The sequence below is a fragment of the Sardina pilchardus genome, chromosome 18 (genome assembly GCF_963854185.1).
Source record: "Sardina pilchardus chromosome 18, fSarPil1.1, whole genome shotgun sequence".
In the NCBI taxonomy this organism is placed as follows: Eukaryota; Metazoa; Chordata; class Actinopteri; order Clupeiformes; family Clupeidae; genus Sardina; species Sardina pilchardus.
The window spans coordinates 17,042,301-17,059,375 of NC_085011.1; the positions used below are offsets into that span (position 1 = coordinate 17,042,301).

At 44.9% G+C, this 17,075-nt stretch overlaps 1 protein-coding gene across 1 annotated transcript in view; it reads right to left on the bottom strand.

Annotated features, from left to right (window-relative positions):
- The window catches only part of lmbrd1 (LMBR1 domain containing 1), an 88,839-nt gene that overhangs the window by 60,517 nt on the left and 11,247 nt on the right, over positions 1-17,075 (bottom strand). Inside the window, exon 4 of the mRNA XM_062519783.1 lies at positions 369-466. Coding sequence (XP_062375767.1) covers positions 369-466 — 98 coding nt within the window. The remainder of the gene's footprint in view (positions 1-368; positions 467-17,075) is intronic.

Sequence of the window (17,075 nt, forward strand, 5' to 3'; positions counted from 1 at the left end):
TGGAGTCAGGTCTCGTGGTCTCGGTGAATGTTATCTCTACGCAAACAGGCCATCTCGTTCCCACTCGTGTGTGTGTGCGGTAGGAGTTCTATTTTAAAGAAAATGTTTCATTATCTCACTCGGAAGGCACATGAATGCGGAGCTGAGGGAGAGAGTATCATCTCCCACACTAGAGGCCACTCAGATAATGATGTGACGTGCGAGGTGTGTGTGTGTGTGTGTGTGTGTGTGTGTGTGTGTGTGTGTGTCTTTATGGGGGGATTAACCTTAAAAATAGGCTATTCTCATAAGGCACAAAAGTGCTGTTTATTTGGATCCTGTAGTGAAGTCGTTCAGAGCACACACGCTCCATGAGACGGGGGGCTTACCGAGCACTTGTTGATGTTGTCATCGTCCTTCTCCTCATAGTAGAAGTAGACGAAGGGGATCCACAGGAACACACAGAACAGCGTGATGGAATACAGAGCTAGAGAGTGAGAGAGATAGAGAAGAGAGCGAGAGAGAGAGAGAGAGGGGGAGAGAGAGAGAGAGAGATGTTCACCATCACCCTTTCAACAGCTCATCACACTCCAACCAAACAGCAATCTGGACTGGGAGGCAATCTTGCATACAGCAGATGTGATCTGATCTGATGGGATGATCTATTGCGAGAGATGAGATATTGCGAGCGTGGAGTGTGGAGTGTGGAGAGTGGAGAGTGGCACATGGAGCTGCTCGGCGCGGCGGCGTCCCTGGGAAACGTTCTCCACTGCAGCATGTGACATTAGCCCACTGCGCTCCTATGAGTCAGTGCGGACAGGGTCCTCCTATGCGGCGCGACACCGCACACATCTCACCTGCTGAAGGGATCTTCAGGGACGACACCGCCGAATCATGAAACTGAGAAAGATTAATGTTGCTCAAGCAGCAACTGTCAAAATGATACAGAAGGCAAAGGCATCTTGTGGCGTCCCCCCCCCCCCCACCCCTGGGGAGCGGAGCGCCTTTAATACACTTTATGATTGAAACGGGAGCCGCTCCCTTGTGGCCACAGCACTTCATATCTCTCTGTTCTGAGGAGCCGAGCTGGACCTGTAATCTGCCAAGTGTGACATCAATCAACGGCGCCATGAAACGATATTTACTTCTAGGAAAATGCACAGGTGATCCTCAACGCTTTTCAACTCCAAAAGAAGCCGTTTGGTCCCGTTTAAAATCACGCCAAGATATTACGAGCGATAGAGACAAGGTCTCTTTCTGAAGCGAAAGCAGTATTTCTTTGAACCCATACAGTAAGGAACTCAGGAAAGTAGAAGACAGCCATACACCCGAGACGATACACAGAATCGTACTGAACGCTCACTAATGCTACATCACACCAATTCATTTAGCGATGTCCTTTGGTATATATTATCTGGCAAAGACGGAGACCAAAGTGTTTGGTTGGTGTACCATGTCATCTTAACGGGGGCATAAGCCATAAAATGCCATATGCATTGTCTGGGTGTGTGTGTGTGTGTGTGTGTGGGGGGGGGGGGTGTAGAGAAAAATCCTTGCTCCACCAGCGGATGTCAGCTTGAACAGCAGCACACCCCGAAAAAAAGCCTCTGTTCCTGCTGGCTTCTCACTGTTGCATCTTCAGTGCTCTGTGTGTGTTGAGAGCACTCGGCGAGCACATTCAACCCACCCACACCCCCATAGTCACCTCCACCCATCCACCCATCCACCCACCCAGCTCTCTACTCTCTCTCTCCTCTGCCTTAACACCCACTCATTCTCTCTCTCTTTCTTTCTTTCTTGCTCTCTCTCTCTCTCTCCCTCCATCCTCCAGAGACAGAGCAACAGAGGGCTGTGTTTGTTTGGATGCTCTTGTGCAAGCATTGTCTATTAGACAGGATGCTAACACTATGTGGCATTAGAAATTCATGGCGGGGAGGGGAGGCGAGGTGCAGACACTTTAGAGGAAGAGTGGGGGGGTGGGGGGGGTGCAGGGGAAGCTATTTTAAGGCAGCGGGAGGGCTTCGCTATCTGCAGCTAATGGATGTCTCTATAGACAGCACCAGTAAACCCCCAAAATAACCGGCGTGGAGGCGCGTTGGGGGGGGGGGGGGGGGGGGGGTGGCGAAGCGACGGCGGGAGCGGCGCGGCTTAGCACTTCCTCGAGGTGATAACGTGATTCATTAGCGCCGTTCAGAATGCACGGGGCCTAAACAAGGCGCGCAAGCCCTCGACGACACACAACAACTGGGTCTCGTGTCTCCACGCCACGCAAAGAGCTTTCTCAAATATGGAGAGCTACTTGTGACGGAGAGCGACCCGCTAGTAACTCATTAATCCCTCCTCGGGAAGAAAAAAAGAGATCGAGACAAATGGACAAGGCGGAGGAGAAGAGGGGGAAAAAGCCATCTTTTTTTTTTCACAGCCAGACTTCGAGTTCCAATTGGTTATGTTCATTAATTCATTGCAACGGTAGACCTTCTCTATTAGAGAACTCATTCATTGGCTGAAGTGGCATGGCGTTAAAAGTAATGACTGATGATCCATAATTAGTCTTGATTATCCGTCCGCGCGCTCCGTGCTGTTTGGCACACGTGTCTCCGTGGAAGACGCCCTCCGGCAGAACGAAAAGCGGCTCGTCGCGAAAAAAAGAAAATGGCACATTACAAAACAAAGAGAAACACACACGAAAGACCCGAGAATGCGGCCGGTCGTCCTTGGGCACGTTTTCAGAGGTGAAAAGATGCGCCTCTTGAAAATCCGACGCCGCTTTATTGATCGGCGAGGGGAATGAGACCGTGGCCGAGGGGGGGCGACGCTTTCGCCTCGACAAACTGGCGCGCTAAACACTCCGCTCGCTCGTGTGTTTGTGTGCTTGCGAGCGGAGCCCTTAGCCAGCTCTGTGTGTGGAGAGGAGGCTTGAGGGAGCGGGCTCTTGAAGTATAACAAATGAGGCGGGGGCCCCACACAGAACGGCTCCTCCTGGCACATATGTTCGCCGCGCAAACCAATGGGTCATATTAATCATAACACCATGAATATTAACACATTGAGGGACCAGGCAGCCGTTGCATTAGCGCAGATCATCCATTACTCTCTAAGCAGATCCTATGGCAGGGGAAAGAGCACCTGACCAGGAAGGAGAAGTTTAGCATATTAATCCCCCTGATGGGAGGCAAGAAGGGAGCTAAATAATTCAACAGCCAACCTAAGCCATCCCGCTAAGATTGGACCCTTTTATATGTGCCCGGCTTTTTTACACACACACACACACTCGTACGTACACACACACACAGACACAGAAACACACAGACACACACAGACACACACACACCTCAGTCCAGGCAAGACAAGGTAGGCCAGTGTGCGCCACAAAGGACCACCAGAGCATAAGCTAAAAAAAAAAGACAGACTTTCCAGACCATGGCCAAGCATGATTCATACTACATATCAAACATCAAATGATACAAGCACAACACTGAGACTAGAGCCCAAGGAATGAGCATGCCATTTTAGACCAATCCACTGTTCTACTATTGAAGCACCATTGTCCTGATGACTCCTGACACTTCACACACTTGCTCTGTTAGAGGAACGCGGCCAAGTACACGTATTGGCCATCTATAATACATCAACACCTCTTTGACACAGGCCTCTCAGTCTCACACATGCATATTCTACATGGGGTTCGCAAGAAGGAAAGTGCTGCACCTGTGAGCTGTACATGCACTCCAAGGCACTCTGCCATTGCCTTCAGTGAACTAGCTAGAAGAGCAATGGGAACCGTCTACTACTGCAGAACAGCCTACCTAAAGCCCTCCAGAGGATGATGGGCACGACGGGGTTTGTCTGAAATCATTTCAAACCTATGGTCGAAACTGGGGACTATGGTTACACACACATACACACACACACTTACACTCACACACACACATACACACTTACACACACCAAAGGCCAGGCCCGGTCATGGCCAACAGAGTGCTCAAGGTCAGGAGCGATGGGGAGCATACTGGCCGTGTCGCCAACAAGGAGGCGGCCCGCCACAAGGGCACCGCTAGTACCACTCCTGTCCTTCCAGCCAGCAAGAATGGAAAAATGAAATGTCATGGGAGGAGACGCAGGGGAGGGGGGCCAGAGAGAGGGAGAGGGAGAGAGAGAGAGAGGGAGAGAGGGAGAGAGAGAGGGAGAGGAAGAGAGAGCGACCGAATGACTGAGAGAAATGGGAGCGCCGGTAACAAAGGACTCTGGAGCTGGAGGAAATCTCAGAGCCTGCTGCTTCTGTGGGCCCCCTCTCTCATTTTCCATAACCTGGCAGCAGAGTGGTGGTGGTGGTGTGTGTGTGTGTGTGTGTGTGTGTGTGTGTGTGTGTGTGTGTGTTTGGGGGGGTTGGGTTTGGTGGCGGTGGGCCGGTGGGGATGAGACATTAATCTGTCTGGGGAAACACTTTGTTGGTGCTGGCAAGAGAGTCTTTTCAACTGAATCCCATCTTAGCTATGTGGTCCCCCCCCCCCCCCCCCCACTCTCCCCGCTCAGCCATGCTGCCCAGCCTATCTCGTCTCTTCTCCTCACACACGGGGAGATAGAAAATGGTTTCTTGGGAGACCATTGTGGGATACAGTTTGAGTCCAGCTGCTGTGTCATTCCATACACATCTGAAGGTCACCACAAATGTCTAGCTTGTGTATGTATGTTCCATTTGACAAAGCCACACAATTTATCAAATCCATTGTGTTTTACAATGGGGGGGGGGGGGGTACTTGTACTGGAGCAGAGAAACTATTGTGGCGGTACTCGAAAGGTATTGTGCCTTTTATGACTAAAGCATGGCATTTTGTCCAGTGTTTCTAGGGACTGTAAACTTCCTTTTCAGATGTGGAGCCACTTCATATTTGACCTCTGGGGCCAGGCAGACTCAAAACAAATGTCACTAATATTGAGTAAAACATTACTGCAGGTCATTCTGGAATTTTACTATGTGATCTAGAACGTCCATCAACTGCCACCAGAGCCCTAGTAGAGAGATATGGAGGTATTCATCACTCTGTGTGAACCTGCTAAGCAAATGATGAATCAATCTAAGAATAATGTGTCTTATCGTGTAATCCAGAGAAACCTTTAAAACAATGAACAAGGCTAACAAAAAAATACTTTTGCTGACTCTCACTTACTCTAACCATCTCAGCATTCCATTTAAGCATAGCATGAGGTCAAATTGTTTTTTTCCTGTTCATGTAACTTGCCACTTGAAAATTGTTCAATGACAGTTATTAGAGGAGCCACCAGGTAGCCCTCACAAAAAGAAATCCGGAAGCCAACCCCCATTTCCTTCGCCCACTTATTGTCCATTAGTGCAATTGCTGGTGCTTATGGGAGTCCTCGGCTTTTGAACCTCGGTATTTTCTAAACTGTATGTGGTCCTGTTTCAGGCTAGCTTGTGGTGTCTGCTCACTAACATGCTATTTGTGTTATATTCTTTTACATAACAAATCATTATTTCTTGTAAATCGTTTTTTTCATGTAGTTATTTGTATTAACAGAAGCAACAATGGTTTAAAAAAAAAAACGGCCATGTAAAATGGCTCAACAGAAGCTGTCCATTATGGATGCTTCTACTTGGTTGCCATGTTTCCATTTACACCTGGAATGGCCAAACTGGTGTTCCTATCCAGGAAGAATATAGCATCAGGGCAACTGCTCTGCTGAGGCCAAAACAAGCATTTCCATTTCTTTCCATTGGGAAAAAAACGAAATATTTGTTAACATGTACACTATGGTAAACAATAATGGGGGAAATGTGGATCCACGTCTAAAATGAAACCTTAGAGTGTGTAGATTATGTGGAAACTTTCATGCGTTAGTCATAAAACACACAATTGCTATACTTATCAGCCTAACTAATAGAGGCCATTTTGTTGCTACATGAAACTAAGCCCACAATATTTCACCAAACATGCACGAAGACTGAGGAGGAAGGGACAAGAGTGAGATACCTGGCCGGTGCTTAAATCTGGCTCATGGTAAACAAGAAAAACTACTACTGCAAGGACCACACAAACCCTGTCTCCTGTAGTATAAACACAGTACACCATACGTGTCTCATGGCTTGTTCCTCCTCTCTCTCTCTCTCTCTCTCTCTCTCTCTCTCTCTCTCTCTCTCTCTCTCTCTCTCTCTCTCTCTCTCTCTCTCTCTCTCTCTCTCTCTCTCTCTCTCTCTCAAATTTCAAAAAATTCAAATTCAAATTCAAAAAAAGCTTTATTGACATGACAAGAGCACTTGTGTTGTCAAAGCAGACATGTGACAATACAACAGATACAATATCTGTTTTGGGAAAAACAAAAGAAGAAATCTTATCAAATCAAATCAAAATAGAAAGAAAACTTATAATGATGATAAGCTAGCATGCTAGCTGAAGGAAAGAAAACTTATATTTCTTAAATCTAAATAAAAAGGAAACTTATTTTAAACCTATACATACAAAAAATAGTAATAATAATAAAAAAAAAAGAAAATCAAAACATTTGCCAGAGAGATGAAACTTAACATAAACGTAAGTACTAAATTGAGTATATGTCTTGGATACTCAAGTTCATAAGATAAAAAGGAAACTTAAGTAGAGAATTATTCTTAAGAATAAAAGTAAACTTAACTTAAACTTAACTTAAAATGTTCTCTTGTTTTATGGCATGTTATTATGTAATCTGCAGCTAGGTTTGAATAATGTTCATCTTCTCCCAACAGTAAACATATTTTTATATTGAGGGGCAGGTTTACAAAGTTATTTTTTTTTTTACTGAATTCAGCAAAGAACTGTTCTCTCACAGATGAATTAATGGAGCAATTTAAAAGGAAATGTTCCTCGTTTTCTATGTCGTTTATGCATAAGCTACAATATCTCTTGTCTCTAGGTACCCATGTTTTTTTATGTCTCCCTGTCTCTATATGGAGGTTGTGGTCACTTATTCTATATTTGGTAATAATTTTCCTTTTCTTTTGATCTTTAATATTTATCAAATATGGCGCTATACAGTAGCTCCTGTTTAGTACTCTATATATTTCCAATTTAGGATTGTCTTTTATTTGTTCCTCCCAGAATTTGATAAAATGTGCCTGATTTGTCTTGTCAATATGTTTAAGTAAGGATTTTGGTATCTGGCTTAGGTTCTTGATGTTATTTTTGTTTGCTATTTGAAATAGGGGATCATTTTGATGGATGAGTGATTTATGCTTAAATGCTTTCTCTCTCTCTCTCTCTCTCTCTCTCTCTCTCTCTCTCTCTCTCTCTTACTCTCTCTCTCCCTCCCTCCCTCCCTCCCTCTCTCTCTCTCTCTCTCTCCCTCTCTCCCTCTCTCCCTCTCTCCCTCTCTCCCTCTCTCCCTTCTCTTCTGGCCAAGGTGGGAAGCGGCGCCAAACTTGCGATTGATTGTCACAAGGTTGTAAATTAGCCGAATCCTCTGCTATAGGAGCATTACCCTCTTGGCCTGTACAGGGCCCCTCGGATTACAAATCAGGGTGGGTGATCATTTGCCGTTGTATTGGATTCTCGCCTCGCGACCCCTGGGGCCCTGTCGTCCTGCCGACGCGCGTCACAGGAATACTGATGATGCGAAGCCACAGTCGGACTCCCACCGGACCACACCTTCCCAGCTTATGACTGCACTGCAGTTAAAGTCAATATCACATTAACGAAGAAACAGGCCCGGGCCCTGCTGCTGTTCTGATGGGCCTGAAGAGGCGAAGGCGCTGATTGCAGGGGTGCGTGGGGCAGGCTGATTAATGGGGAGTAGGCCTGGCGTATGGCAGGGCCCATCAGAGGAACCAGACAGGGCGCTCATCACGCCTTGTTTCTGTCATTAGACACTTGAGGAGCTCTGCTTTTACAGCAGTGTGAGCAAGTAAGCTTTGTCCCAAAAATGGTGTCAAATCTAGCCAATAAGTAGCACCCACTAACCCTAGGTTAATATACTGCTGGATGGAGATGATAAGCAGTTATGAGAATACTACTGATGATATAGCAAAACACTTTCTATTATAAAAGAACAAAAGAACTGCAGGTCCAGCATCACAAGCACAAACCTTGCTGATTCCTAGCCAAGCACATCTGTATCTCCCATCTAGCCCTTCTTACCAACAAGCTGGGAGTAAATGAACTGTGAGGACACAAAGGGTGAATCAGGAACTAACATGGAAGGGAAGGATATTACATTTGCATAGTACATCAAGTGTTCAAAGCCCTTCTTATTGTCTAAAAACAATGCAGAGCAAGTTCATCGCAGCGAACCACAGATTGCGTCTGTGGTTTATCCGGGAAGCTTGAAAAACATTTTCCCTCGCAGGCTATGACGCAAAATAAAGACAATCCTTTCTAAGAGGAGCTGTGGCCTGACAAAAAGGAGAGCTGACATAAGGGGACTTTTCATCCCGTTTAAGGATCTCTCCCCATTTCACCTTCCATCCTGCGGCCAAACTTCAAGGCCGCGCTGTCCACTTGAAAGGAACACTACATTAAATGGGCACTGGGAAGGAGCGCTTGGAATTAGGCCAACCGCACAAATATATATTTTCTCTTTAATTACTTAACCTACAAGGTTAATCTCTGGCAATTTCCTGAACACTAGACGTTGGGGAGATTTACCCACAATCCATCTGTGTTCAAACCACCATGATTCTTGATTGCTGAAAATCTCTCTACTTCCATGGGGTGGATTTCTCAGGGATTGGGGTTGAGAATAATCCAAGAAGCAACAGAGGAGAGTCATACGCAGTGTTCCTGGCATTAGACCTGAGCACTTATATCTCGGGGAGTTCAAGGACCTTGCACCAACACATCTGCCCCTTCCAATAGACGTGCAATCCGTCAGGGTTCTCAGGCAAGCAGCCCCTACCAAGACCAGCACTTTCCATTTGTAATCACTCACACACATGCGCATAGTGCAGGGCAGAGCAAGCTCCCCCCAAAAATGCATTTATGCTCGCAGTTTGTTTATCAAGAGGATTGCATCCTACTACCCTATCCCCTCATGTCCACCAAAAAGCCCCCCCCCCTACACACACACACACACACACACACACACACACACACACACACAGATACAGTACACACACACACACCGAAAGAAACTGGAGGGGGAAAAAGGCATAACGAAATCCAATGATTTATTTAGAAGGCTCAGGGGTATTTTGCCCTGTTGCTCCAGGGGCCTAAGCATCGCAGCTTTGAAGTGCAGAGCCCGGAGAGCCAATGTAGAAATTTAAAGGAGGCCTCACATTGAGAGAGGCTTTCAAAAGATTACAGTTCATCTGAGATTGGGGCTCAGCTATTTTGGACACATCCATCACCCCCTAAAAAATAAGGCGACTAGCAAAGGGAAGGGCAAAGAGAGGGAAAAGTGCACACCTCATGCCGTGGCCAATTTGTAAAAATGGCTAAATCTGCGGACATCGCTGCCCTGCTTGATATCTGTGCCATTGTGGCCTTTGATAGGTGAGAGATGGGTAAACATGCTGAAGCTGGCTCAACGTGATGTGATGCGCGCTCATCTTCTCAGAAGAGCTCAATCACACACTGAAGTGGCTCCGTGGCAAGTGTTCAGAAGAGGCCATGAACACAATGCGAACGACACAATCTTCTGCATCTCACAAGCTAAAATCAGTCCAAGCAGCGCGGCCAACAAGGCTTATTTGCATCTGAGATAATACACTGTCTGGAGAGGACGAACCAAAGCATATGTGGGCTCTACTAGGCTACATGAGGTAACTGAAGATCTCAGTTGGGTAATTGACAAATTATCCTATCAATAAAACAGATGAATAATGAAGGCCACGTTCTGGGCTGTGGGCGGGTGTGACAAAAGGGAATAAGGTTGCATAACGAAGTAATTACTGCCAGGCTCGGCAAAATCACATCAATACCTGCGTCTTTATTAAATATGTGCCACAATTGTTTTTTCTTCTTTTTCTTTTTAAATATACTCGTTGGCCTTTTTTGCCTTAATTATGATCGGACAGTGAAGAGGCAGACAGTAGGATCAAGAAATGACCCAGGTCCCCATGGGCACTTGGACCCTTGTGTGGTATAAACGCTGGGCATCAGGACTCTTGTGTGGTATGAACGCCGGGCATTTGGACTCTTGTGTGGTATTGAGAACACTATAGCCAGTTGCGTCACAGTGCCCTGCACCCCACACCCCCACCACCTCCATGTGTGCCTCAATCTTGCTTGTTAATGATGATCACCACAGAAAAAAAAGATCCACTGGCGTCATGTGGAAATTACGCAATACAAGAGAGATAATCTCCCTGTCAGCGCTGAAATGATTGCCTTTGTAAAGAGATAGATGGGGAGGGCTCGTCCGTTGCTGCTTTTGAAAGGACTGTGTTGTGTGTTGGGGGGGCTGTAAGACTCTCTCGTGTGTTCTGGAAGGTGCAACAGAGGCGCGTGGTGCAGAATGGAGCTTGATCTCCACCTACTGGCCAGACGAAAAGAACTGCACTGCACAAGCGGCACGAGGATGTGAGACCAAAAAAAACAAAAACAACAACAGCTGATCAATGACTGTAGACTGTCTAAACATGAACTGTGTGTGGGCGAGTGGGGGAGAGAGCAGTGGCAAAAGCACAATGTCCCAAATCACTTGGTTCAGAGCAGAGAAGAGGAAACGGAAATGGAATGGAACCAGCTTGTGACAGAGTTCTGAATGGTGCATGAGACCCCTGCCATGTTAATGACAGAAGGGTTATAGCTGCTAAACAACCATACCTGTATATAGCAGCTAAGTAGCTAACTAACTCTGTAGCCCTGTGGCGCGGCATTGCAGTTTTTTAAATGAATGGCAAAATATTACAGAGGCTTGATTGATTAGGCTGAGAGGCATCGCAAAACATCAATCTGGCACAAGGTGACTTTCAGCGCTAAAGACACTCTCTCTCTCTCTCTCTCTCTCTCTCTCTCTGTGCGCATGACGGTGTGAGTGGGCGGAGCCGAGCGTTTGAGTGAGTGCGACTGTTGGCCGCTGTGCCAGGAACAGTGTTCTGTCTTTTTCTATCTTTTTCTACCTTTATGCGTTTTACATTTTTTCTTTTTTTCTTTATAGTGTTAAGGTTTTGTTCTGTTTGAATTAGTATAGAAACACGGTGTGAGGTTTTTGGTTGTTGGTGTTGTAATTCGTTTTACCTGGGCGTCTGCTCCCAGTGTTTGGTTGCAGCCGCCCTTGGTATGGAGAATTTTGAAAAACTTACGCGGCGTCATGCCATTAAAATAGCATCGACTGCCAGTGTAGAAGAGTGTAGCTTAGCTGCAGGAGATGTTATAGGACATGATAATATTCTGTCAGCCGCTCGCATGAACAATGCGATAGTGTTGTTTTTGGAGTCTGTCGAGTTGGCTAACGAACTGATTGAGAAGGGAATTGTGGTTGACGGTATTTTTACCTCCGTCCTTCCTCTCTCCACTCCATCGAAAAAAGTTACCTTATCAAATGTTCCCCCATTCATTAAAGATGAGGTTTTAACACAAACTCTGTCACGGTACGGTAAACTGGTATCCACAATTAAAAAGATTCCAATTGGAAGTAAATCCCCTCTTCTGAAACACGTAGTGTCCTTCAGGCGATCCGTGTTTATGATTTTGAAAGACAATAAAGACGATCTAGATCTAACTTTAAATTTAAAGGTGGATAATTTTAGTTACGTTATATATGCCTCTACAAGTGTCATGAAGTGTTTTGGGTGTGGGCAAACAGGGCACCTTGTACGTGCGTGTCCCAAGGCTAAGGAAATTTCGAGTGATGTTCAAACAAATCATGAAAACTCCAGTGGGGTTAATGTGGCAGAAGAACAGTCTGCCGTAGCGAGTACGTCTGCTGTTGTGGATGCAGCACCCGCTGTAACCAGTGGGCCCGAGACTGTCTCAGCCGAGTCAGCAGTAGGGGCAGTTCATGCTTCCCTTCCACGGGAAGAGGTGGACGGGATAGCCGTGGTTGAAGAACCAGATCGTACGGAACAAAGTGCTTCCGCAGATGTCGGGGCTGAGGCGGGCAACGCAGAGTCTGAGAGTCAGTCCACACAGGACTCGCAGAGTAGTGCTTCTGCTGTTAATTTCGATCCAGTTCTTGCTTCTCTTGATGTTTCCCTCATGGAGACTGATGAAAATGTTTTTAAAATTCCCTCTAAAAGAAAAAGATCCAGAAGGGGTAAAAAGAGCGATACTCTGACTGACCTCAGCGGGACAGATAATGAGTACGAAAGTGACTTTTCTGACTGTAGCTTTACTTGCAGCGTGCGTAAAAGTGGTTATACTAGTCGCGATTACAGTGTCGAGGACGTCAAATCTTTTCTAAAAAAGACAAAACATATGAGAAATATTCGTATTGACGAATACTTCCCTGATGTAGAGCAGTTCACCATGAAAACGAAATCTTTCATGAGTGAAGGCTGCTTTACAAATCCTGAGTGTTTCCGTCTCAAAAAGATAATGACTAAGATTAATGTGACGGTAAATAGTGATGTTTAATGTTAGATTCGTTTTATACTCCCCTTGTCTTATGATGGTAGTGTGTATACAACTCTTATATTTTTTAAATTTTATCATGGGTGAGATTAGTATTGCTTCTTTAAACTTAAATGGGGCCAGAGAAAGAAGCAAAAGAGCCTTGTTGTTTGAAACTATTAAAAAGAATAGATTTGATGTGTTTTTTGCTCAGGAAACACACTCTGATGCCTCAATTGCTGCTGACTGGGCAAGTGAGTTTGATGGCCTGTCTATTTTAAGTCACAACACATCAAATAGTGGGGGAGTTGCCATTCTGTTTTCTAGGACTTTTACTCCTATTTCCTACCAGACTGACGACATTGTTAAGGGTAGACTTTTAAAAGTCAGAGCGCAGTTTGAAAACAGCTTCTTTGTTTTTTTTTGTGTTTATGCACCCACTTCACCAATAGATAGAATGCTTTTCTTGAATATTTTGAGTGATGCTGTACGCAACTGTGACTCTGAAGATATTTTACTTGTGGGAGGCGATTTTAACTGTACTGAAAACACAATGGACCGTAATCATGTTGAGCCTCATATGCCATCACGCAGAAGGCTCATAGAGCTTATTAATGTGAATGAACTTGTTGACATTTGGAGGAATTTTCACAGTACACAAAAACAATACACTTGGGTTCACTCATACAATAATCGGTTGTCTTTAGCTAGACTTGACAGGTTTTATGGTTTTAAACATCAAATGAGTTTGTTTAGGAAATGTTCAATTATTCCAGTTGGTTTTTCAGACCACAGTTTGGTTTTTTGTTTTATTTCTTTAAGTTCTGTCAAGTGTAAAAGTGCGTATTGGCATTTTAACAGTAGCTTGTCATCCGATGGCCATTTTAGGGAGGTGTTTAGGCTATTTTGGGATGATTTTAGGAATACAAAACCATCTTTTAATTCGTTACAACAGTGGTGGGACTTTGGCAAGATGCAAATTAGGCAACTGTGTCAAGAATATACATTCAGTGTCACAAGGGACTTAACTCTTTCAATGGTCAAATTAGAAAAGGAGATCATTGAACTCCAAGTTTTAGCTGAACAAACTGGTAATCAGTCGTACACTGCAAATTTTAAAGCAAAACAAAAATCACTGGCTGATCTGCTTGGAGTAAAGGCACAGGGAGCTCTGGTCAGGTCCCGCTTCCAAAGTGTGGAGTTGATGGATGGCCCATCTAAATTCTTTTTTAATCTGGAGAAAAAGAATGGGCAGAGAAGATTCATTCACTCTCTTCGTTCAGAGGATGGAGTACTGTTGTCCGATTTGGCGAAAATACGTCAGAGAGCAGTGAATTTTTACACAGGACTTTATAAGAGTGAAAGCTCTGATAATCAGGAGGATGACCAGGCCTTCCTTGAAGATCTCCCCCAGGTGGCCGAAGAGGCGAATGCGGTCCTTGGAAAGGCATTGACCTCAGGGGAACTGCAGAGAGCCCTCCAGAGCATGGAGTGTGGAAAGGCACCGGGGTTGGACGGTCTATCTGTGGACTTTTATAAGTCCTTTTGGCCAGAAGTGGGTGACGATGTGCTGGCTGTTCTTAGGGACAGTCTTGTCAGGAGGCGGTTGCCACTGAGCTGTCGAAGGGCAGTGCTCACTTTGCTCCCCAAGAAAGGGGACTTGAACGACATACGTTCTTGGCGACCTGTGTCAATCCTTTGCACTGAGTACAAACTGCTTTCTAAAGCACTAGCAAATAGATTAAGTGAAGTTGTAGAGCAGGTTATTCACCCTGACCAGACCTACTGTGTGCCAGGTAGATTGATCCAAAATAACATTTCTTTTATCAGGGACATTTTTGATGTAAGTAAGCTTTTTAATTTGGAATTCGGTTTAGTCTCCATTGATCAAGAGAAAGCTTTTGATCGTGTCGAGCATAACTATTTGTGGAGTGCTCTGGCGGCTTTTGGTTTTTGCCATGAGTTTATTGACATGGTTAGAGTTTTGTACAGTGACATTGAGAGTATACTCAAGGTTAATGGTGACTTGTGTGCTCCTTTTAAAGTTCACAGAGGGGTCAGACAAGGATGTGCTTTGTCTGGCATGTTGTATGCTTTGGCCATTGAACCCCTACTGGTGAAATTGAGGAAAGAACTTGTTGGGGTGAAGATTCCAACTTGTGAAAGTGTTTTTAAAGTGTCTGCATATGCAGATGATGTGGCTGTGCTTGTAAATGGGCAAAGGGACTTGAATGTTATGTTAAAGATTTGTGATGATTTTAATGTGCTTTCCTCAGCAAAGGTGAACTGGTCCAAAAGCGTAGCATTGCTGGTTGGGTCATGGTTAAAGGGAGAGCCGTGCCTTCCAGCTGGCTTACATTGGGCCAGGGGTGGTTTTAAATATCTTGGTGTTTTTTTAGGGGATGAAAGCTTCATTCAAAAAAACTTTGATGGGGCTGTTGAAAAAGTAAAGGGCCGCCTCGATAAATGGAGATTCTTACTAGGAAAGATATCCTACAAGGGGCGGGTTCTTGTTATCAATAACTTGGTGGCATCCTCCCTATGGCATCAGTTATCTTGTGTGGACCCTCCAACACACTTACTGTCTAAGATCCAGTCAATCCTAGTGGACTTCTTCTGGGACAAGCTTCACTGGGTACCGCAGAGCATCTTATACTTGCCCAAAGAGGAAGGTGGACACGGACTTGTGCAGCTACAAAGCAGGACAGCAGCGTTTCGGTTGCAGTTTGTCCAGCGTCTTCTCAGCGGGCCACTGGATTCCAGCTGGAAACTTGTGGCATGTGCCATTTTACAGACTTTTGATGGGCTGGGGCTGGACAGAACTCTGTTTTGGATGGATGCAAAGAGACTGAACGTCAACAATCTCCCTGTGTTTTATCGTAATGTTTTTAAGGTTTGGTCTCTTTTAACAGTGCAACGAACAGGTAGCACACAGTCCTTGTACTGGCTTTTAAAAGAGCCGCTGATATATGGTTCTGTTTTAGATATATCACTTGATAAATCCCTTCCTGCAATCACACATAGTCTTCTTAGGTCTGGAGTTGTTACTATTGAGGTTTTACTCAAGTTAGCAGGCCCAGACTTTGCTAACTTTGAACAAGTTGCCAGTCGGTTGGGGATGAGATCCATTCGAGTAGTAGCCCAGCTACTTGAGAGATGGCGAACCTCTTTAACAAGGGAACAATTGCAGATGTTGGCGGACAACTTCAGAGGTTCATGCAGCTCAGTTTGTGACGATCCTTTCCCCAATCTTTTATTGTCGCCAAATTTGGCAGGTTTTACATCTTATTTGCAGGCTGAACATGTGATTTTGCTGGGTCTGAAGCCGGCTACTGGCAAAGATTTATATAAACTTTGTGTGAAGTCTTTTAACAAAAAGTCTCTGGACAAAAGGGTGGAAACGCCCTGGTGTTCTGTTTTGCATATGGGGGAGGATGTCCGTCCTCAGTGGCGAGCACTATACAAGTCACCATTAGCCAAAAAATGTGGGGATTTGCAATGGAGGATTCTGCATGGAGCAATTGCAGTTAATGCTTTTGTATCAGTGTTGAATCCTGCTGTGAGTGAGGAGTGCCCTTTCTGTTTTTTGAGAGAGACTGTGTTTCATGCTTTTATGCAGTGTGTGAGGCTAAGGCTGTTATTTGATGTGCTACAGTCACTCTTTGACTGTTTTAAGGAAACATTTTCAATGGAGACTTTTATTTTGGGTTTTAAGTATGTGCGGAAACATAAGTTCAAATGTCAGCTGTTAAACTTTCTCCTAGGTCAAGCAAAAATGGCGATCTATGTGAGTCGTAGAAACAAAATTGAGCAAACTTCTAATGATGACATTGTAATGATCTTCTCAATACTGGTGAGGTCTCGTATATTAATTGATTTTCATTTCTACAAGGCCATGACAAACCTTGAACCTTTTGAAGAAATATGGTGTCATGATGGTGTGCTGTGTATGGTTATTGATGGTGATTTGCATTTTGCACATTTTTTGCGAGCATAACTTGCTCTGCGTTTTTATTTTATTTTTTTATTTATCTATTTTTGACTCTACATTGTGACGAATTGAGCATGTAGTACTTTATGTCAAGAAGGTAATAAAGGTTTTTTAAAATTCAAATTCTCTCTCTCTCTCTCTCTCTCTCTCTCTCTCTCTCTCTCTCTCTCTCTCTCTCTCTCTCTCTCTCTCTCTCTCTCTCTCTCTCTCTCTCTCTCTCTCTCTCTCTCTCTCTCTCTCTCTCTCTCTCTCTCTCTCAGTTTGATGTTGACGCTCCACAGCTCAGTGAGAAATCTACCGTGCTTTTTCCTGCTCCTCGGCGTGTCCCTCCAGAGCCGAGCTGCACTTCTAGCGCGTTCATATTTATTTTACGGAGACAGCTGCTCATATTCCTCCCGCCGAGGGAAGCGGGATGAGGCGAGAGCGGAGGACGGCGAATAAAAGGATGACAGACATTATGTCATCAAGAACACTACAGCAAACAAAACTAAGAGAAAACAACAAAGCCTGCATCGTCGTACTGTACACAAAGCAAACAACAACAACGACTAAAAACCTGCACTAAAGACATAGCATGATAGATGTAAAACGCCCCCTCACAAAGACCCAGTCAGCTCGCA